General features: G+C 40.8%; 1 protein-coding gene and 1 long non-coding RNA gene across 4 annotated transcripts in view; both read left to right on the top strand.

Annotated features, from left to right (window-relative positions):
- Nucleotides 1-17299, top strand: part of LOC103369019 (uncharacterized) — a 703792-nt gene that overhangs the window by 182196 nt on the left and 504297 nt on the right. The gene's annotated exons all lie outside the window — the stretch shown is intronic.
- Nucleotides 3145-14356, top strand: tbx1 (T-box transcription factor 1). Of its 3 annotated transcripts, none has more exons than XM_008297416.1 (8): nucleotides 3145-3691; nucleotides 4936-5275; nucleotides 7393-7494; nucleotides 7935-8106; nucleotides 9159-9314; nucleotides 10334-10401; nucleotides 11041-11141; nucleotides 12007-14356. In XM_008297416.1, exons 1-8 carry the CDS (start codon nucleotides 3508-3510, stop codon nucleotides 12387-12389), a joined length of 1506 nt encoding a protein of 501 aa, XP_008295638.1. In that variant the 5' UTR covers nucleotides 3145-3507; the 3' UTR covers nucleotides 12390-14356. The 3 variants fall into 3 exon arrangements, with proteins under 3 accessions (XP_008295638.1, XP_008295631.1, XP_008295622.1); XM_008297409.1 differs by having other exon boundaries at nucleotides 4885-5275; nucleotides 12010-14356; XM_008297400.1 differs by having other exon boundaries at nucleotides 4885-5275.

The following is a 17299-nucleotide window of genomic DNA, read 5'->3' as shown; positions in this document are numbered from 1 at the left end:
CCGATGAAATAATCACATCTCTGTTTACTAATAACACAAAAACAGCAGCCACCGAGCCTTGACGTGGGATCTGTGCTATTTAATGAGGCATGGGCAGGAGTTTTTAGTTTGCTGATTTGTCATGTTACCACAACAGGACACACAGGACCACACAAGCCTTTCTTACGTGACGCACAGAAGCAACCAACACTCGTGGAGACGGCCAACGAGAATAAAGAAGATGCGCGCTGTGTGACTGAATCATGGTCCAAATGTGTCAGAACAAGTGTTCCTCAGGCTGAATTACAATCTCACCGATGTTTTTTTGTAATATACTCATGGGTAATAGTTTATGCGCTGTTCGAGCGCGTAAAAGCGCACACCAGATGGCACCGAGGATCTCCAGGTTTGCCTTCCGTTGGCCTCTGCCACCTTTGAGCAGTATCCTGTCAGGTAACTTCATATCGAGTCTCACGGTGCCATCTGGAAACCAGATCTCTGGTGCAGGGATATTAGAGTTTCAATTAGAAAAGAGAGAATGCCGCATTGTTCTGATAAGTACTATATGTTCCTGTGTCAAAATAACTGTCCAAAAAAGTGCAACAAAAATGTAAAACATCAAAATAAAAATGGTAAAAATTGTAAAATCATTAATGAAACCTACCAGCGTCACTGCATCAATTTTAATTCGCATAATGGAGAGAATACCGTGGCGCAATTTAAAGCCACATTTTCTTTTGCGTTGAACTAATTAGTCATAAAAGACACAAACCAAACAAAATGCCGCAGTTGATAATGTCGCATGTCTCCACATCAGCAGGGCCACTAGTCGTAGCTCTACATGGACAGTTTGACTACGTGTGGACAACAAATGCTGCCATTTTATCAAAGAAGTTCTCCTAAAAATGTAAACCAAATGGTGAAGTTTATCAAATATAAAAAGACATCGGTTCAGTGGGAACTTATGACAAACCAGTGCCAAATCACCAAATCCAAATTAGTTTTATTGCACATGGACAACATAAGAAGGTTTAAATTTAAAATTTTTTTAAAGGTTTTGTAACAGAAATGATGAGTCTCGTATCCTCTGTGTGGCCTCAACTGTAAATAATGTCAACATCATCACATTTTCAGTAACAGTGGTGTGATTTTAAATGGACACACGAGCAGCAGCCACAGAGAAACGCTGCGTACAGTACGTCCACTCTGGTCTGCATCCATCAGTCAGTGAACAGAGAAACGGTGTTCAGGCCTGTATCCTCTAATCAGTGAGAGCTGTTCACATACTTTGCTCACTTTGTCCAGTTGTTGTCAGGTTTGCGCCTCGTGTTCTGAACTCTTCAGGATAGTGTGCAGTGAACGGAATTCTTCAGAGGAGGGATGTTTTAAATAAAGTGAAAGATGTGCGTTAAAAACATTGAAGTCTATTTTACCACATTCAAAATGATTCACTTGCTAAAGCTACTTAAATATACTTTTTTATATTAAGGTGCGTTAAAATGATTATCTATCTCTTACTCTCTGTTCCTGAAAGCAATTCCATCCTTTGTTTTCTTATTAAGCCTTAAAGTGTGCATTTTACTCAGTGACTGAATGTTTGCTATTCTTATTTATTATATTGTATTTTCCATTTTGCTCCAGAACTCCTGCTACTTTTACACGACTTTTCTCATTTTCATTGGGGAAAATTCAGCTCGTTGTTGGACAAGTCTTTTTTTTCCCCTTCATCTAAAAGTTAATCTTTATGTTCATAAGTGCAGTGCTGAATGCCTCCGCTGTTGCCTTGGCCGCTGCCGAGGCCTGCGAGCAAAATTCCAACACAGTCTCTTCCCATTTTGGTCTGCTCCTGTATTTTGTCTGTTATCACCTGGGTATTTACAAAGGAGGCTTCCGACTTGGCAATGATGAAGTGAGTCGGTATCGATGGCATCATATCTGATAAAAGAAAAAAAAAAAGCCGGCATACACTGGGAGGAACACATCATCTGAGCGATGGTTTACACTCGTTGCATCCACGCGTAATTTCTTTTACAGAGTAATCAATGCGCAGTGGCCACAGAGGCTAGTTTCCATGCTTTATGAATAAACACTTTGAAATGCAAAACATCTATCTATCTATCTATCTATCTATCTATCTATCTATCTATCTATCTATCTATCTATCTATCTATCTATCTACACTGCAGTAGTTTATTTGTGCTCGCTGCCCCCCGTGGAGTAACATCCAAAACAAATAGGGCTAATCCTCTAACTGCTTTATCCCATTAGAACCCCGCTGCTGCTTTCACACTTAATTCAATGGCTCCAGTGTAAATTAAACTCTATCCGGTCGCCAGCTTCAGCAAAACACATCTTGAGTTAAAGCTGAACCTCGATAAGCTGAGAAGCAACAAGGCGATAGCGGAGGCGGGAGGCGGAGAGGTCAAGTCCAGCTACGGCCTGAAACGCCACGTGTGGTTCTGTCTGTTTACTCACGGTGTTGTGCTCGCTGAAAACTTCTCAGTGTCTGTTCGTGTGCAACAAAGTACATCAGGTAAAAAAAAAAAAAAGATTAAAAGTGCATGAATGTGTCATGATATTGCTTTTGAAGGACAAATACATGAGCTCATAGATGGCTGCTAATGTGTCAAATAATCCCTAATAAGTCCCCTGAATGTGAAAAATGAATGAAACCTTTATAAAGTCAAATATGTGCAACTTGTCTCCATTTCTGCATCTCTTGAATTCACAGAAAATATTGGCAGTTCTCTGGATTATTGGACTCAAAACATTCAAACATTTCTAAATGTGTAAATTGACTTTTTTTTCTTTGCTGTCTTTCCAGTCTTGTTTAAAGAAAACTACATTTTCAGACTTGTGTATAAAGACCCTTATACTGTGGGTATATTTTTGCACTGTAGCCCCTGATGTTCCCGGCAGACTCGGGGCAGGAGAAGTTATCTGGGCTTAGATGGTTAAAATATGCACAGGCATATACAGTATCATGGTTTACTGGAAAAGTGGCGCTCTTTGAAGCCGGACATTGCAGTGACGTTGGAGCTGAATTCAACTGACTGACAAGGTTCTTATTGAAATAAAACATTCGGTGCAGAGCGCGAACACTTTTTTCGTAGTGGTGCAGGGGAGGCGTGGATCTCGCTCACTTTTGACATTCTCGTAGCAGTAGTAGCTTCTCCTCAAGGCAGGACTCAGATGACACCACCCCGCCAGCGACCGGAGGAGAAACATGGGAAGCTCTCTCTCACTTTTCAGCGGATGAACTATGTTTTGACACCAGGACGCGTTTGGGGGTTCGTCATATGAATCCGAGCATCGGGGAAGTTTCTGTGTTCACAGTAGCTGTGGAAATACTTTAAAGACAGTGCAAACCAGACTCTGGAACCCACGGAGCGCCGGTGACGGAATGTGAGAAACCCCATTTTAGCGCATGTTCCTCTCCATTGTGCGCAGCCTTCTCCTGCTTTCTGCGCGGTTGGAAAGCGGAGGAGGAGGAGGAGGGACGGCTTTTAACGACTCGATCCCTTGCCTATGGACGACGGCGGTCCCCTCTCTCCAAAGGCAAATGCTTTCAGTATTGCCTCTCTGATTTCGGCTGCAGAGCAAGCAGGAAACGCAGCGTTTGACAAACAGAGCACCGGCCTGGACAAGCCAGACCTGCACAACCACAGTTCCTTTAAAATGCACTACAGCACTGTCACCCGGGAAATGGAAGGTAATTTTGTTTGTCGATGCCCATAGAGTTGTTGTTGCATTTGCGCACCTCACAAGAAAGTACATAAAACTCTTGCGTTTGTCCGGCTCGTCGTCATTTTGAAAAACGCACAAATACGCAAAATCACATATTGGCGCGTTGCTTGGAATGCATGGAAGAAATTACTGTTAAAAAAAAAAAAAAAAAAATCTCAAAGTTGGCCCACTATTAAAATATTGCACATTCAAGCGCAGTAATCACCATCAGAGAGGAGAAGCACACAAAGCAGCCAGAGTGGAAAAAAAGTTTCCAATTCCAAAATCCCAAAGCGTTGTACCAAAAGTCAACTTTAATTCGTGGACAGGATCACATACATTGAAAATGAAGCCAGGAGGAGGAGGGTTTTCACGGGTATCCCGTGCGTAATGGTAAAAACAGACCATAATGGTCATATCCAGCACGGAGGGGGGTGTACATCCATCCCATATATCTATTTGTCCATATCGAGAAAGCAACAGTCACCTGCTGCCTATTTGTTTGTTCATGCAAATCAATGTGTGTTTACCTTGTAAAGCCTTTACCCTCCACTCTGCCGGGCAGATCCTCTATTGTTTGTTAACGGGGGTGATGTGGGCGATACCCTTATCCAAAAGTTAAATGGGTGCCGGAAAGCCCATTAAAAAGGGGCGCACTTCTCTGTCAATCAGTCTCGTCCCAAGGCGAGGAAAAGGCACATTACCTGCAGTTCCTTATCTAAATAGAAATAAGAACCGGTTTTATCGCAAAGGGGAGGCCCCCTGCGTCAGATAAGAGAGGAGTCTGGGTTGCAGCGTAACACACTGCAGCAGCGCACAACAGAGGCCGCTCAGAGCGCAATCGATCCGAAGCAAAAAGCAATTCACACGCACTCGATGCTCGTTTCTGCGAATAGTTCAGAGATTCTACGTGACCTCGGCAGTTTTTGGAAACATTTCGTCACGATCCGGACGTCGGCTATTTTAGATCAGGCGGCTTGTAGTATGCTGGCAGTGGATGCAACCTCAGGGACTAATGAACAGCCGAGACGGAAACTTTTAAACCGAAAGGGGTGCATTCGTGCCTGACAGCTTCATCTGGAGATCACTGAATCCTGCTTCTGTTTTTACTGTCTGTGTTTTAACCGACTTTCAGTGCAAGGCATATTTAGTAAATCCAGTTTTCTGGGATGATTTCAGCCATATCCAGCCCGTGGCTGACGCAGCTGTCCCATTTTTGCGATGTTGCAGCCTTCACGACGAGCAGCCTGAGCAGCCTCAACACGCCGGGGGGCTACCACCTCTCTCCGTCCCCCGGGGACCCCTACAGCCAACATGAGTCCCACTTCGAGCCGTGCCCGGCCGCTCAGCACAACTACAACTATCCCGGATCCAACCCGGGCCAGGCCCCGCCGAGCGACAACGGGACTGCAAATTGCTCCTCGTCGTCCTCGAACTCCACACCGAACAGCAAAACTATAGTGAAGAAGAACCCGAAAGTGGCCAACATTAGCGTCCAGCTGGAGATGAAAGCTTTATGGGACGAATTTAATCAGCTCGGCACGGAGATGATCGTTACCAAGGCTGGCAGGTGAGTGCGCAATGCACAGGCCAGAGGCTGTAGAGTTACTTTTCTCCTCTGGATCGACCAAAAAATAATACAAAATATGCCGTATTACAACAAATAACAAGCTATTAGTAGATATTCTGCTAATCCTGTCACCAAAAGACAAGAATAATTTTTTTTTAGCTTAATGCTAATTAGGAAAATCAGATATGCAGGATTTTGGTTCAGTTTAGCTGTTTTTTTTAATCAATTAATTTTATTATGTATATATTTTTTTCTGCTTTCACCATTTAATCTTTAGTTATATTTCTTAACTTAAATAACACATTTATGGGTCCAGGCTTGTAAAACTTTTTGCCTTATGGATTACTTAACGCACAAATCATCTTGCTTCATGCACATGAAACCCTGTGAGGTCTGTTTTCAATTAATGGCAAAAAATCATGACACTTGTCGCTCTGCATCAAACCATGTGGCTTTACAAAAGAAGGAAAAAAAAAACGTTATCTCTTTGGCCTCATAAATTACTCAACACACTTCCAGCTGCTGGAGATGTTTTAAAGACGAGGTCAGATGTATGTGGATGTGTGTGTCAGCTGTAAACACCATGTTGGTGTGATCCTGCTGCGTTTAATAGCTCCAATAAGGATAACTGTGAGTCATGGCTGCTTTTCTTCACCATCGGATTCAATTTTACACTGTGGCTTTGAAAATCTGCGTCATATAGAAACGAAGACCAGCTCCTGTAGGTGCCAGTTACAGTGCTGCTCTTTTGTTTTTATTTGGGCCTTTTTCTATTTCCATCATTAGCTATAGGAGCCTGCCTCACTCGCTCTTCTGTTCACACTCTCAAAAGTCTACTTTGGTTACATAAATGGCATGAGAACACCAAAATATTAATTAAACAATATTATTGGAGTTCTGGCCCCTTTTCTTTAAAGATTCAGAATTATATTCTGCTTGTATCCAAGCAGACAAAATTCCTACCAGCGTTGACCTCTGACCCTTTTTGAGAGTCAATAAAACGTTACATTAACCTTAAGTGTACCGTTTTTAAAAAAAAAAAAATTAGCAAACACTCAATACGGCTCTGTATTAAAATCATATATATAAAGAAGCCCGAGTTAATAGCTTTAATCCAGAAAGTGAGGCTTGAGTTTCCCCGCTGTGCGCTGTCTGACAGGAGAAAGGAGATCTGCAGCAGAGCACTTTAAAAGCTCCTTCAGCCTCACCTAGCCACAACACTGACGTTAATTGAGCGTTGATTTTAGGATCCCTTTCACTGACTCCGCGGATTACTCAACTTTCAACTCATGTTCTGGGGGGATATGGATCTGCCTTACAAGGTAACCTGTGTTAGTGCATGGGGAAAAACAAACGCTGGAGTGCAGAAGCGCTGACCAAAACTCAGAGCACAACTTGCAAAAGTGAGTTCTCCCAATTTCTGCAGCCAAACCAGAGCAGCGAAACATTGTAAATGTAATATAAAAAAAAGACTGCTGATTTATCAATTACAGCACTGCCTCTAAAAATCCACATTATTTGTTTTCATACAAATTCAATTACTGACGTGTTTTCTCTCGATTGCGAATAAAAGTTGCATTTAAAAGCTGAACACTCTCGTGAATATTAGTCTGCCCAAATAACGCACGTGTGTATTTACATATGAGTAGGCCTTCGTGTATCTGGAACTCATCAAAAGTCCAGAAGAGAATTTGAAGTGCTCTGCCAGAAGTTACTAAAGCGGAGTTTAAAGGCAACAAACGCAAAGCTCCGCTCAGATCAGGGAGAGTTTTATCCGGTTACGCACGGACTGAATCACGTCATTCTCAATAGCTTGGAGCCTCTGTCTTGTTGCAGCCTCCAAACACGGGCAAAAAAAGAAGCTCTCCAGGCCTGGAGCAACATGTCTTTCTGCGAAGTGCATGCTGTTTTTAAAATACTCTAGCAAAATCGTTTGTCTCCTCGAAAGAATTCCGAAGAATTTAAACATTAAACAACATCATCCACACACACACGCACGGCCATGATCTTTTTTTTTTTTTTTTACAAGTACAATTAGGCTGGATGCCCACTAAATGCAAAGTTTTTTAAAGCTTAGATTTAACAGCGACCCTGTATTTTGTTTTTTTCTCTCTCAGGAGAATGTTTCCAACTTTTCAAGTGAAAATATTTGGGATGGATCCCATGGCAGACTACATGCTTCTGATGGACTTCCTGCCTGTAGATGACAAACGTTACAGGTAACTTTCTCATTTCTGCAAACTGGTGAAACAGTGTCCTCATGCAGGACTGTATACAATGTGCAAATCCGGAGCTTTTTTTTTTTTTAACCGACCAGGACATTATATTTATTAGTTAACATAACAACAGGACCAGGCAGTTTTATGAATACATTTATGCATGCGCTCATAAAAACAGAAATACAATCATGGTATTGCTATATTTTGATTCGAACTTCTCTAAAATATGCTGTGACTAAATACAGACTTCCTCGTTAATTAAATGTGATATTTTCCTTCTACTGTGAAGCCTGTTAATGTAGCCTCAGCGTGTCTTCATACATGCCAACGCATGCACAGATATTTTGGATGCGTAAGCAGAAAACGTACCCTATATTTTTTGCATGCGAAAGCGGGCAGCTTACATCCTTGCGTCTAATTTACTTTTATTGCCCTCGCAGGTATGCTTTCCACAGCTCGTCGTGGCTGGTGGCGGGTAAAGCTGATCCTGCCACACCGGGCAGGGTCCATTACCACCCGGACTCTCCAGCCAAAGGCGCACAGTGGATGAAGCAGATTGTGTCGTTTGATAAACTCAAATTAACTAACAACCTGCTGGATGACAACGGACATGTAAGTACACTAAGTGTAAATAAATGCAAGCGAAAGAGAAGCCAGTTTGAGCAGATAGACACACAGTATGCGTATAAGTTCCCACTAAACGACACAGCGCGCCAATGAGTAACTGTAAGAACTGTTCCAAAAATCATTATACAAAAATACAGCAATTTAATTAACTGCAATGACAGCAGAGAGGACAATTAAATTTTAAGAAGCATAATTTAGAGCCACAGTCACATTGAGGGCACAGAAATACTACAAACGGTTAAGTGGAAGTGCAAATTTACCAACAAATCCCAACAGAAGTTGTATTACCGTTAATGAGTGGTTGAGCAAATTTTATTCGCCCTCAAACTGATTGATAAAAGTGCTTTAAACGTAATAAAGCGTGATGTTTTGACGGATAGTCAGACGTTGCCAACAGCTTATTCTCTCTCCCGACACCGCACATGAGGCTCTGCTCCAAATATGACGACAAGGAAGTGGAATATTTCACCACTGGAAATTATTTCAGCCTCTCCTGCTTGATCTTCCACTCGGACTGAGCGGTTACTTGTCACTGCATTAGTTGTGAAAACAGAGAAGAAAATGGGAGATTTGGGAGTTTTAGGGGATTTTTTTTTTAACCAAATACTGAAAAGATGAGAAATAGAAATGTGTGCACAACGGGCCTGTATCGATGAGCTGACGACCGTCACTGCTTCATTGCCTTAAAAGCGTTTAAATGTGAACTGCGTAAATAATATAGTCTAATGGATTTTATAGCTTTAGAGGAAAAATTACAATAAACGGCTGTGCATATTTCATAAGAGCGTTCAACTATTTCTGCATCTTTTGGCCGTTCCCCAACCGGCTTGTGGAGTCATGGAGATGGGGTTTAAATAGATATAGACATATAGGTATAGACAGTATTATGTATATCTTTTAGGCACAAGTTACCGAACTAATTCGTTTAGTCTTTACTATATTTTGTTATATTTTTAGTTAATATTTATGGCTCTATTTGCTCAGCCAACTACAATCCCTCAGTACAACTCTCAATCTGAATCCTTTGCTCTTCACAGATCATTCTGAACTCGATGCACCGCTACCAGCCCAGGTTTCATGTGGTTTATGTGGACCCCCGCAAGGACAGCGAGAAATACGCAGAGGAGAATTACAAAACCTTTGTTTTTGAGGAAACCCGCTTCACAGCGGTCACAGCCTACCAGAACCACCGGGTAAGCAGCTTTTGTAACCATGAACCTCAGAGGTTTGATTTGCAGGAACGCACAGCAGCTTAACGCGTAAAAATGTAGAACGAAGCAAAAACTGGACATTTTGTTTGATCATGAGAAGTATGTGACCACAAAATAGACCTGTAACCTGGTCAGCTTCACCTCACCTATTATTAATAAAAAAAGATTTTCAAAGCATATTTTACTCTAAATTGTGCACAAGCAGTAATTCATGAATCACTTCACTTGTGCGTTTTTTGCGCGTAAAGGTTGCCTCAGGTTTTTGAGCTCAACTGTGCTTCCTTTTTTGCGTCGTCCGTGCTCTGCTTTCAATCAGTCTCTGATCAGTCTCTGTGCCTGTTAAGATTAACACATTAGTGCCTTCATCGGGACTAGTAACGAGTGATACGCTAGAATAAAACTGTCTGAGTTTTCCATTCCATAGTTAGAGAGTGTGGGAGTTGGTGCGTTATGCTGGTTTAATATTCATGTGGTCATGTCGTGATCAGGCACAGGAGTGACATAACTCTGTTGTTTTCAGTTAGATTTGACATTTTTCAAAAGTTGTTTTTACATTAATTAATTTACATTTTTATTTATATTCTTAATGCATACTATCAGAAATGAACTGGAAACATAATAAAATAGCGATGATTCTGAGATTAAGTTATGTTTCAGTTTGTGATGGAAACTGTGCCATACCAGAAATAATACAACTGTATAAATATTATACGTACCAAAACAATAATTACAATAACTGGCAGTTACATAAAATCACTTGTGTCTGAATCACATTGAAAGCACAATGTTGTAGCCAACACCTGTTAGTTTCCATATATTATTAAAGACAGACCTGTGTGTAAATGTGTTTTTTAATGAGACAGAGCAGATTTTCAGCCCACATTTTTCATATATTATCCTCTATCTCTGCTGTCCTTTCAAATAACCAAATGTAGTGACAAAGTAGAAAAGACATTGTGTTTAGCACTGAGGTTTATTTGATGTTGTCTGTTGCATTTCAGATCACGCAGCTGAAGATAGCCAGTAATCCCTTTGCAAAAGGCTTCAGGGACTGTGACCCAGAGGACTGGTGAGCATTCACACTCTAATATTACAGACTTATTGGCATGTTTCCACATGGGGTAAAAATGTGCAATGGGAGCAGGCCGGGTCAGAGAGCTTTTGCAAAATAGTTCTATTGTTTGTTTTATCTCACACAGGTGCCAGATGGGTGGAGTTTGCTAGATAAAACAACACAGAGAGTCATAAATTTTAGAAATCACTGGATATTGTTTGAAAGTCAATCGACTGTGTTTTTCTGTCATTGACAAATGAGCAGACACTCTTGTAATTGTCACAGTGGAGTAAACTCCACCCATCTGGTGTGCTCAGACAGCTGAAGCAAGCGTAAAGATTTCTTCCAAGCACTATTTATCCAGCTTTGCAAATTACTCAAATTCCTTTTTTGTTTAAAGCATTAGCTGAGCAGTCACACTGAAGTGAATCTGAATTTTTTTTCTAATTATTTATAGAGAACAACTGAGAAATGTAATGTCGCTTCACATTTCATTCAATGCAAATTTGAAATCTGTCAATGTGTAAATGCTCATTACATGGATCAATGTAAAATCGTAAAATGTGCATTCATCATTTTAATATATAATAAAGAAATTGTGCCCTTGACATTCATTAAGTGAGTATGTAACTGAATCCATTCTTCCTGCTCCAGGCCCAGGAATCACAGGCCAGGCTCTCTGCCAATAATGAGTGCCTTTGCCAGAACAAGAAACCCAATGTCATCTCCCCCTCAGCAGAACGGCACAGAGAAAGGTCTGCAGCTCGCTCTTTGTTTCATTTCAAAACTCATGCCTGCTATCAAACATGAAACATCGTCCCATTAAGTTATTCAGCATTTTGAAGAAATGTTTTTCTTTCCGTTGTTGGCACACTTTACATCTTTCGTTTTCTTTTACTCTCTTAGCCTTAACTGAATCACTGTGGTGCATTCGCAGTATCAGGCCAATGCTGGCTTTTAATTAAACATCAAATATCGGCCAGTCAATGTCATCCTCTGCGAACATAATAGAGGTTCTCATGCTGTTATATAACTGACCACAGCTTCACAACAAAGTAGAACCTGAAATGAAAATGAGCTTTTCTTGGCATGGTGATGACTGATGTATGTATGAGTTCAATAATAATAATTTGATCAATTATGTATTTATTAAATTGAGAGTTTCAACTTGGTTTAAAAAAAAACAACTTCTAACTGATCTAAATAAATTTTCTAACTATAATTCCTATGGAAAAGCTCTAATCTGTAAAATTAATCTACAGTGTAGTAGATTTTATATGCATTGATATTCTTCAACAGATAATAAATATCTGTTTATCTGCTTTTCAGTGCAGACTTCTATCTTGACTATAACAATAATCAAAACACTGCTACTCCTTTGTAGATCTGATAGTAAAATACTGCGTATTAAGTGGAAATTACAGCTGGGAAATGAGAAATTAATATATATTTGTGCACAATACAAAATATTAGTGGTCCGAAATGTTGGTATCAGAAAAAGCCTTAAAAACCTGTAGCTGTCATGACTTATCATGAGTGCAGAAAATATACACAACCTGCTTGTACCAAGTGTTCACATGCTGACTGTCTCTGACTTTACTCATGTCTCTGCCCTCACAGAAGACAGTAGAAGGGAATACGACCGGGACCCCAGCGGCACACCTATACACGCTGACCCGGCTCACCAGCTGATGTCCCGGGTCCTCAGCCCAGCCCTGCCCGTCCCAGGAGGCCTCCACGCCGTCCCGCTGACAAGTGGCCGACCCAGTCCTCCCCACGACCTTCGTTCAGATCCACACCCTCTACCCCCGGACACCCTGCACCACCACCCCTACAAGTACCCCACCACCTATGAACACTATTTGGGAGCCAAGACCAGGCCGTCACCCTACCCTCTACCCAGCATCAGAGGACACACATACCATCACCACATGAACCCCGCCACAACTAACATGTACTCAGCCACCAGCGGCCCCTCTAACTACGACTACGGGCCCAGATAATGACTCCTGTCCATTAGGTCTGACGGTGCACAGCACTGTGGGAATGGAAACGGGCAGGACAGGCAACACAATCCTGTCCATTGATGGCTTATGCAACCTGTGGGGTGCGATCACAGTCTGAAACTCCTTTCTGCTGGATAAACCCTGCCATATTTATTTAAAGGAAATGCATCTCTGTGTTAAGCTTGGGCACCTGTTCTAAGCCACTGAAGAGGTCTTGCTTCGACCTTTGAACTTAAATGGCAACGGCTCTACATCAGGCCACCTCCTACCTGAGTAGTGCAGACATTGAGCCAGCAAACAGAGGAGACAGGAGGGACGTCTCTACAACACAGACAATACTTACAATCACAGACTGGAATTGAATTCTTCATTATTATTTTTTTTTTTTGTGTTGAATGCACTTTTTGATTTGCCTTGTTTTTATTGCTTTCAAAAAAGCCATATGTTATATAGTCCATCAACCTTATAGGTAGACGAGATGTTTGCATGTTGAGCTCATCAGAGAGGGTGTCGAAACACATTGAAATGTTTTTGTTTGAGGAAAAAAAAAATCGAGATTTGGTTTTGAAACATTCTGAACATCTTGAGCCGCTCTGAGAAGCTTGTACCATGGCACTGACTTGCAGCAATTCAAAGTAAATAAATGAAGCAGAATGACTGTTCTGTATCTGTAAAATAAACATTAAATTCTTGTAATTCATAAAAAAAAAAAAAAAAAGTTCTTTGTGCCAATCTTCCATTCAAAAGTCAGATCTGCTGATGCACTGCTGAAGGGGGAGGGTTAAAAAGAGCTTACCTCACTGATAGCATTGTTCAAGTTTCTCCAGCCGGATTTGCCCTGTCGAAATGGGCTGAGCTGTCCGCTGCTCCCGCAGTCACAGGCAGGCTGTCTAAACATTAGACCACACTATAAGTCAAATGTTGAAATCCGCACCTGGTTTTATGAAGAAGAAAAAAAAGGACACATAAATACACTCATCAACCAGGCATCCCATGCACACACACGTCCCTCTTAGTCAACCTGAGTGCAACTACACTGCGCTCACATTACAACTTTAGTTGATTTATTAATAAAAATTGTTTCAAGAGGGCATTTTAAATCTTCGTTTTTGCAGCGAAAGACTTTAGAATAGTCAGAAATACAAACAAGATAATAAAAAGGTGATGTTAATAGCGTAAAAAATGACTGACTCATTAGACATTAAAGAGACCACTGTGTAATTTATTTAACAGTTATTTCATTTGTGTAAATTCAGATATTTCTGTTTTTCGAGCACTAACTTTTCAGAAAATAGGAAAAGTTGTGGAAAAACAGAGGGGGGGGAAAAACCAGCACTTCCCCTTCCCTCCCTGTAGGATATCATTGCTCACATTTAATGGGACAGTTGGGTGATATTTTGAGAATGTGACCCTCCTCCTATCTGTGCAGCCATTTCCATCTCCTATTTGAAGTCCTATGAGGAATGCTTTGTTGTCAAGGTTAATCTGGTTTGGAGAGAGAGACACAGAGAGAGAGAGAGAGAGAGGGGAAAAAACCACCCAGCTTTGGGATTTGTTGCTGTCACTACACAAAGGGAAAGGTAGCCTAATGATTCATTTTAATAATGTATTGTTTTTAACCCACAGAGGGAGAGCCTGAGGGCGTCTGACCTTTGACTGTTTAATGGTTTGTAAAGGTGTCAAAGGTTAAATAATGTTTCCACTCATTTAAACCTAGACTAATTGGTTGAATTTATTTATTTTGTTTGTTTGGGAGGCGACTAAAGCTTGGATTTTACATTTGAACCGTATCATGGAGCAACATGGACGATGACTTCTTCTGAATTTTAAGCGAGATGCATTTGCTAGCTAGCTGTTAGCTTCATGAAAAAGCTAACTCACGATAAAATGTATAAAATAGGCAACATTTAGTAATTTGTTTAAAATTCAACACCTCTAGTTATTAAATTTAGAAACTGTTTAAAGGCCTTTTTTTATTTAACTGCTACAGTCTATGTCAAAACGCCATTTTTCCACGTTAGGTGTAACTGAAGCCAAGCATACATTTGTTAATTTTATAAAATAATGTAAATAACCGGTATTAAAACTACAACATACGACTTCTTTCGGTGGAATATTCCGTGTTCCCTTGTGTCCTGTCAAGAGGCCGACGTCTGGAGATGTGAAGCTGCCTGTTGTGAGCCGACGCCGGCGGCAGGTGCTGATCCGCCGGCCGGAGAGACGCGCAGCTCCCCGGGCCGCTGGCTGCACCTCCAGGGGGCTCGTGCGGGGTTAGAGGAGGGCAACAGAAGGGGGCAGAAGGGTCAAAATGGTCTATGCGGACTAATTACAGGTTTCACAACGCAGAAGAAAGAGAAATAGGGATGCCAGTACACGACTTATGTTAGTGAATCCAACTGTGAGTGAAAGTTGCAGCTGTTGAAGACGTTTCACAGGTGAGTTTATCCTCATTAGTGGTGCAAATGATCAGAGGCTGCACGAAGACACCCACTGTATACTTAGACTTAGTGGAAAATCTGAGGGAAAGCAGGTTGAATTGCTTCAGGAAAGTAGTTCTGTGGCTTCTAGTGTCCAGCTGAGGATTCATTGTAGAAGAGGTGCACAGCTCCAGGGAGGGAATAAACAGGTATTCATACCCTTTACTTAAACAGAAAGAGTAATACTGCAAAATAATCTATTTAAAGTCCTGGACTGAAGTCGTAGCAAAAATAGATCATTTTTCAATAAAATGTATTTAAGATATCTAAGTAGAGAAAGCTCCACTGTATTTCAGAGGAAACTACTTTTTATTCCACAGTCCTGCTATAGCTTTAGTTACTTTAAAGATAAAGGTTTTACACATTGGGTAAGTAAAAAGATTTGAGCATACAACACACTGTTAAAGATTAAACCAGTGATTTCTAGTGTTTTTGGCTACTTACATAAAAACAGTGTGTTGAGGGTCACATTTCATTTGAGTTTGACCCCGAATTTGATGAAGTTGTTAAGAGGTCCAACAAATAGGTGTTTTTTTTCTGCTTCCATTTCAATAAATGCTCAGTGATCCAATATCTCACCAAAAGTTAAATTGCAGAAGTTCAAAAATTGGAAAAAGATTTGTGTATCAGATTTTTTTAAATGATTTTTTTCCTGCCAATAATGAGCTCACAAACCCTCAGATTTATCTGCTCTCCCTGTATACACAACTGGATAGAAAGTAGTTTCAACCTGCAGCAGCTCCAACAGTAACATGCTGCTGATACACTGATGCTTCACTGTTAATAATCGAATGATATCAGTCAGAGAGCAAACCAGCACTTTTACTTCAATACTTTAAATACATTTTGCGGCTAATACTTGTGTACTTTTACATAAGTACGGTTTTTCATGTTGAACTATTACTTGTAATGGAGTATTTTTATATTGCAATATTGGAGCTCTGAAGATCTGAATGCTTCTTCCACTCCTGGTTATTGGATCATCATTACAAATACCCTAACAAGCATGTTTTACTGTTTTGCAGGTCAAGATCAAACTAATGGAAGCTAAATTGTACACTATGAGGTAGTTTTAATCTGTAACTGTGGATCATATTTTACAAGATCCTGTTACTTGTAAAATCTTAACAATAGTTGATTAAAGTTATCAAATAAATGAAGTCAGGCAAAACATAATTGTCTTTTTGAACCTTAACAAAATAGAATGTAAATGTAAATACTTTAAGTACAAGGTTGTGCTTAAATACAGTATTTGACTAAATGTCTTATTTTTTTCTGACTGGAAATGTTCATATTTATGTAATTTTGTACCGAGCCATATGCTTACTGAGAAACCATCTCAGTAAATGTCTCTCTAGTACAATATGCATAATTCTCAGTAGACTTGACACAGAAGCCCTCAAGCAGTGGAACATTGGGGAAATTGCGCCTACTGGAGAGATTGTAATGAATTGCATGTCAATATCAACTAAATACAATGAGCATGGTCCCTCTCTGAAATATATTCAATTATATCCACATTAGATATTATTACATTTCTACACATGAACCTAGACAGGCGCTGCCATGCTTTCAACAGGCCTGGGCCATTTTCAAGTAGAAGGGAAGGGAAAGACCAACCTGCTAAGGTCCAGTCATGCTGCACAACAGTTTCTGTGCCTGAATGTCTCCAGCAGAAAACAATGTGCCAAGGACTTGTCATTGAAGTATGAAGAAGCAGAGGATGGATGATAATACAACCTGAAACATCATTTGACACTCAGCTGCATCTGGAACATTTGTTGTGACGTGTCTATAAGGGCCTTGATGCGTTCGCTTCACTTCGTTCTGTGTTTCTACTGCCCGGCCTTCCTGAAGTATCTGGGGACAGTTATTAAAAACAAGCCAGGTAGACCAACCTGAGTCCTCCACGCAAACGACAGAACACGTGTTTCACATGTTGCCCTCGCTGGCCTCTCGACCGGTACAAAACGTGCTGTGCATGAAGTTGCTGACGGACATTTTCTGTGGAACATCAAAACACATCACCACCCCAGAGAAAGAGCCTCGATACATTCGTATTAATTCACATATGAAAAAATAAATAAAACCAACTTAACCGTGAGGTGAAACATTGGTCTTGGCTTGTACTGAAAGGATTATTTTCTTATAACCATTCTTCTTCACCATTTAGGTTTTCTAAATAATCAGGCCCAGAGCAGTGTGACATCTCAGCCAGTAATATGAGCCGTGAATACAACTGAAGGCTTAGGGAGCAGCAGCATCGACTACACACATACTTGCACACCCGTGCAACCTACCGGATTATGTCCCATCCTAAAGCCAGTTTGACCTCTGACCTTTAAGGCCAAGGAAGACACACGTTAGGTGATAAGTGAAGCACAAGGCCTATTGTGCAGACAGTCTCCCTGTCCATTTATTGACTTCCTA

The sequence above is a fragment of the Stegastes partitus genome, unplaced genomic scaffold (assembly GCF_000690725.1).
Source record: "Stegastes partitus isolate 25-593 unplaced genomic scaffold, Stegastes_partitus-1.0.2 Scaffold26, whole genome shotgun sequence".
NCBI classification, from domain to species: Eukaryota; Metazoa; Chordata; class Actinopteri; family Pomacentridae; genus Stegastes; species Stegastes partitus.
Note: the sequence above shows the minus strand (reverse complement) of the source record. Positions and strands in the feature narration are given on the sequence as shown.

What these genes read in the sequence shown, in the direction of transcription:
- tbx1 (XM_008297400.1), top strand. Translation starts at nt 3,508, where the DNA reads ATGGACGACGGCGGTCCCCTCTCTCCAAAGGCAAATGCTTTCAGTATT. An exon ending in GACTGTGACCCAGAGGACTG is followed by an intron (nt 10,402 to 11,040) that starts GTGAGCATTCAC and finishes TTCCTGCTCCAG; the next exon opens with GCCCAGGAATCACAGGCCAG. An exon ending in GCAGAACGGCACAGAGAAAG is followed by an intron (nt 11,142 to 12,006) that starts GTCTGCAGCTCG and finishes CTGCCCTCACAG; the next exon opens with AAGACAGTAGAAGGGAATAC.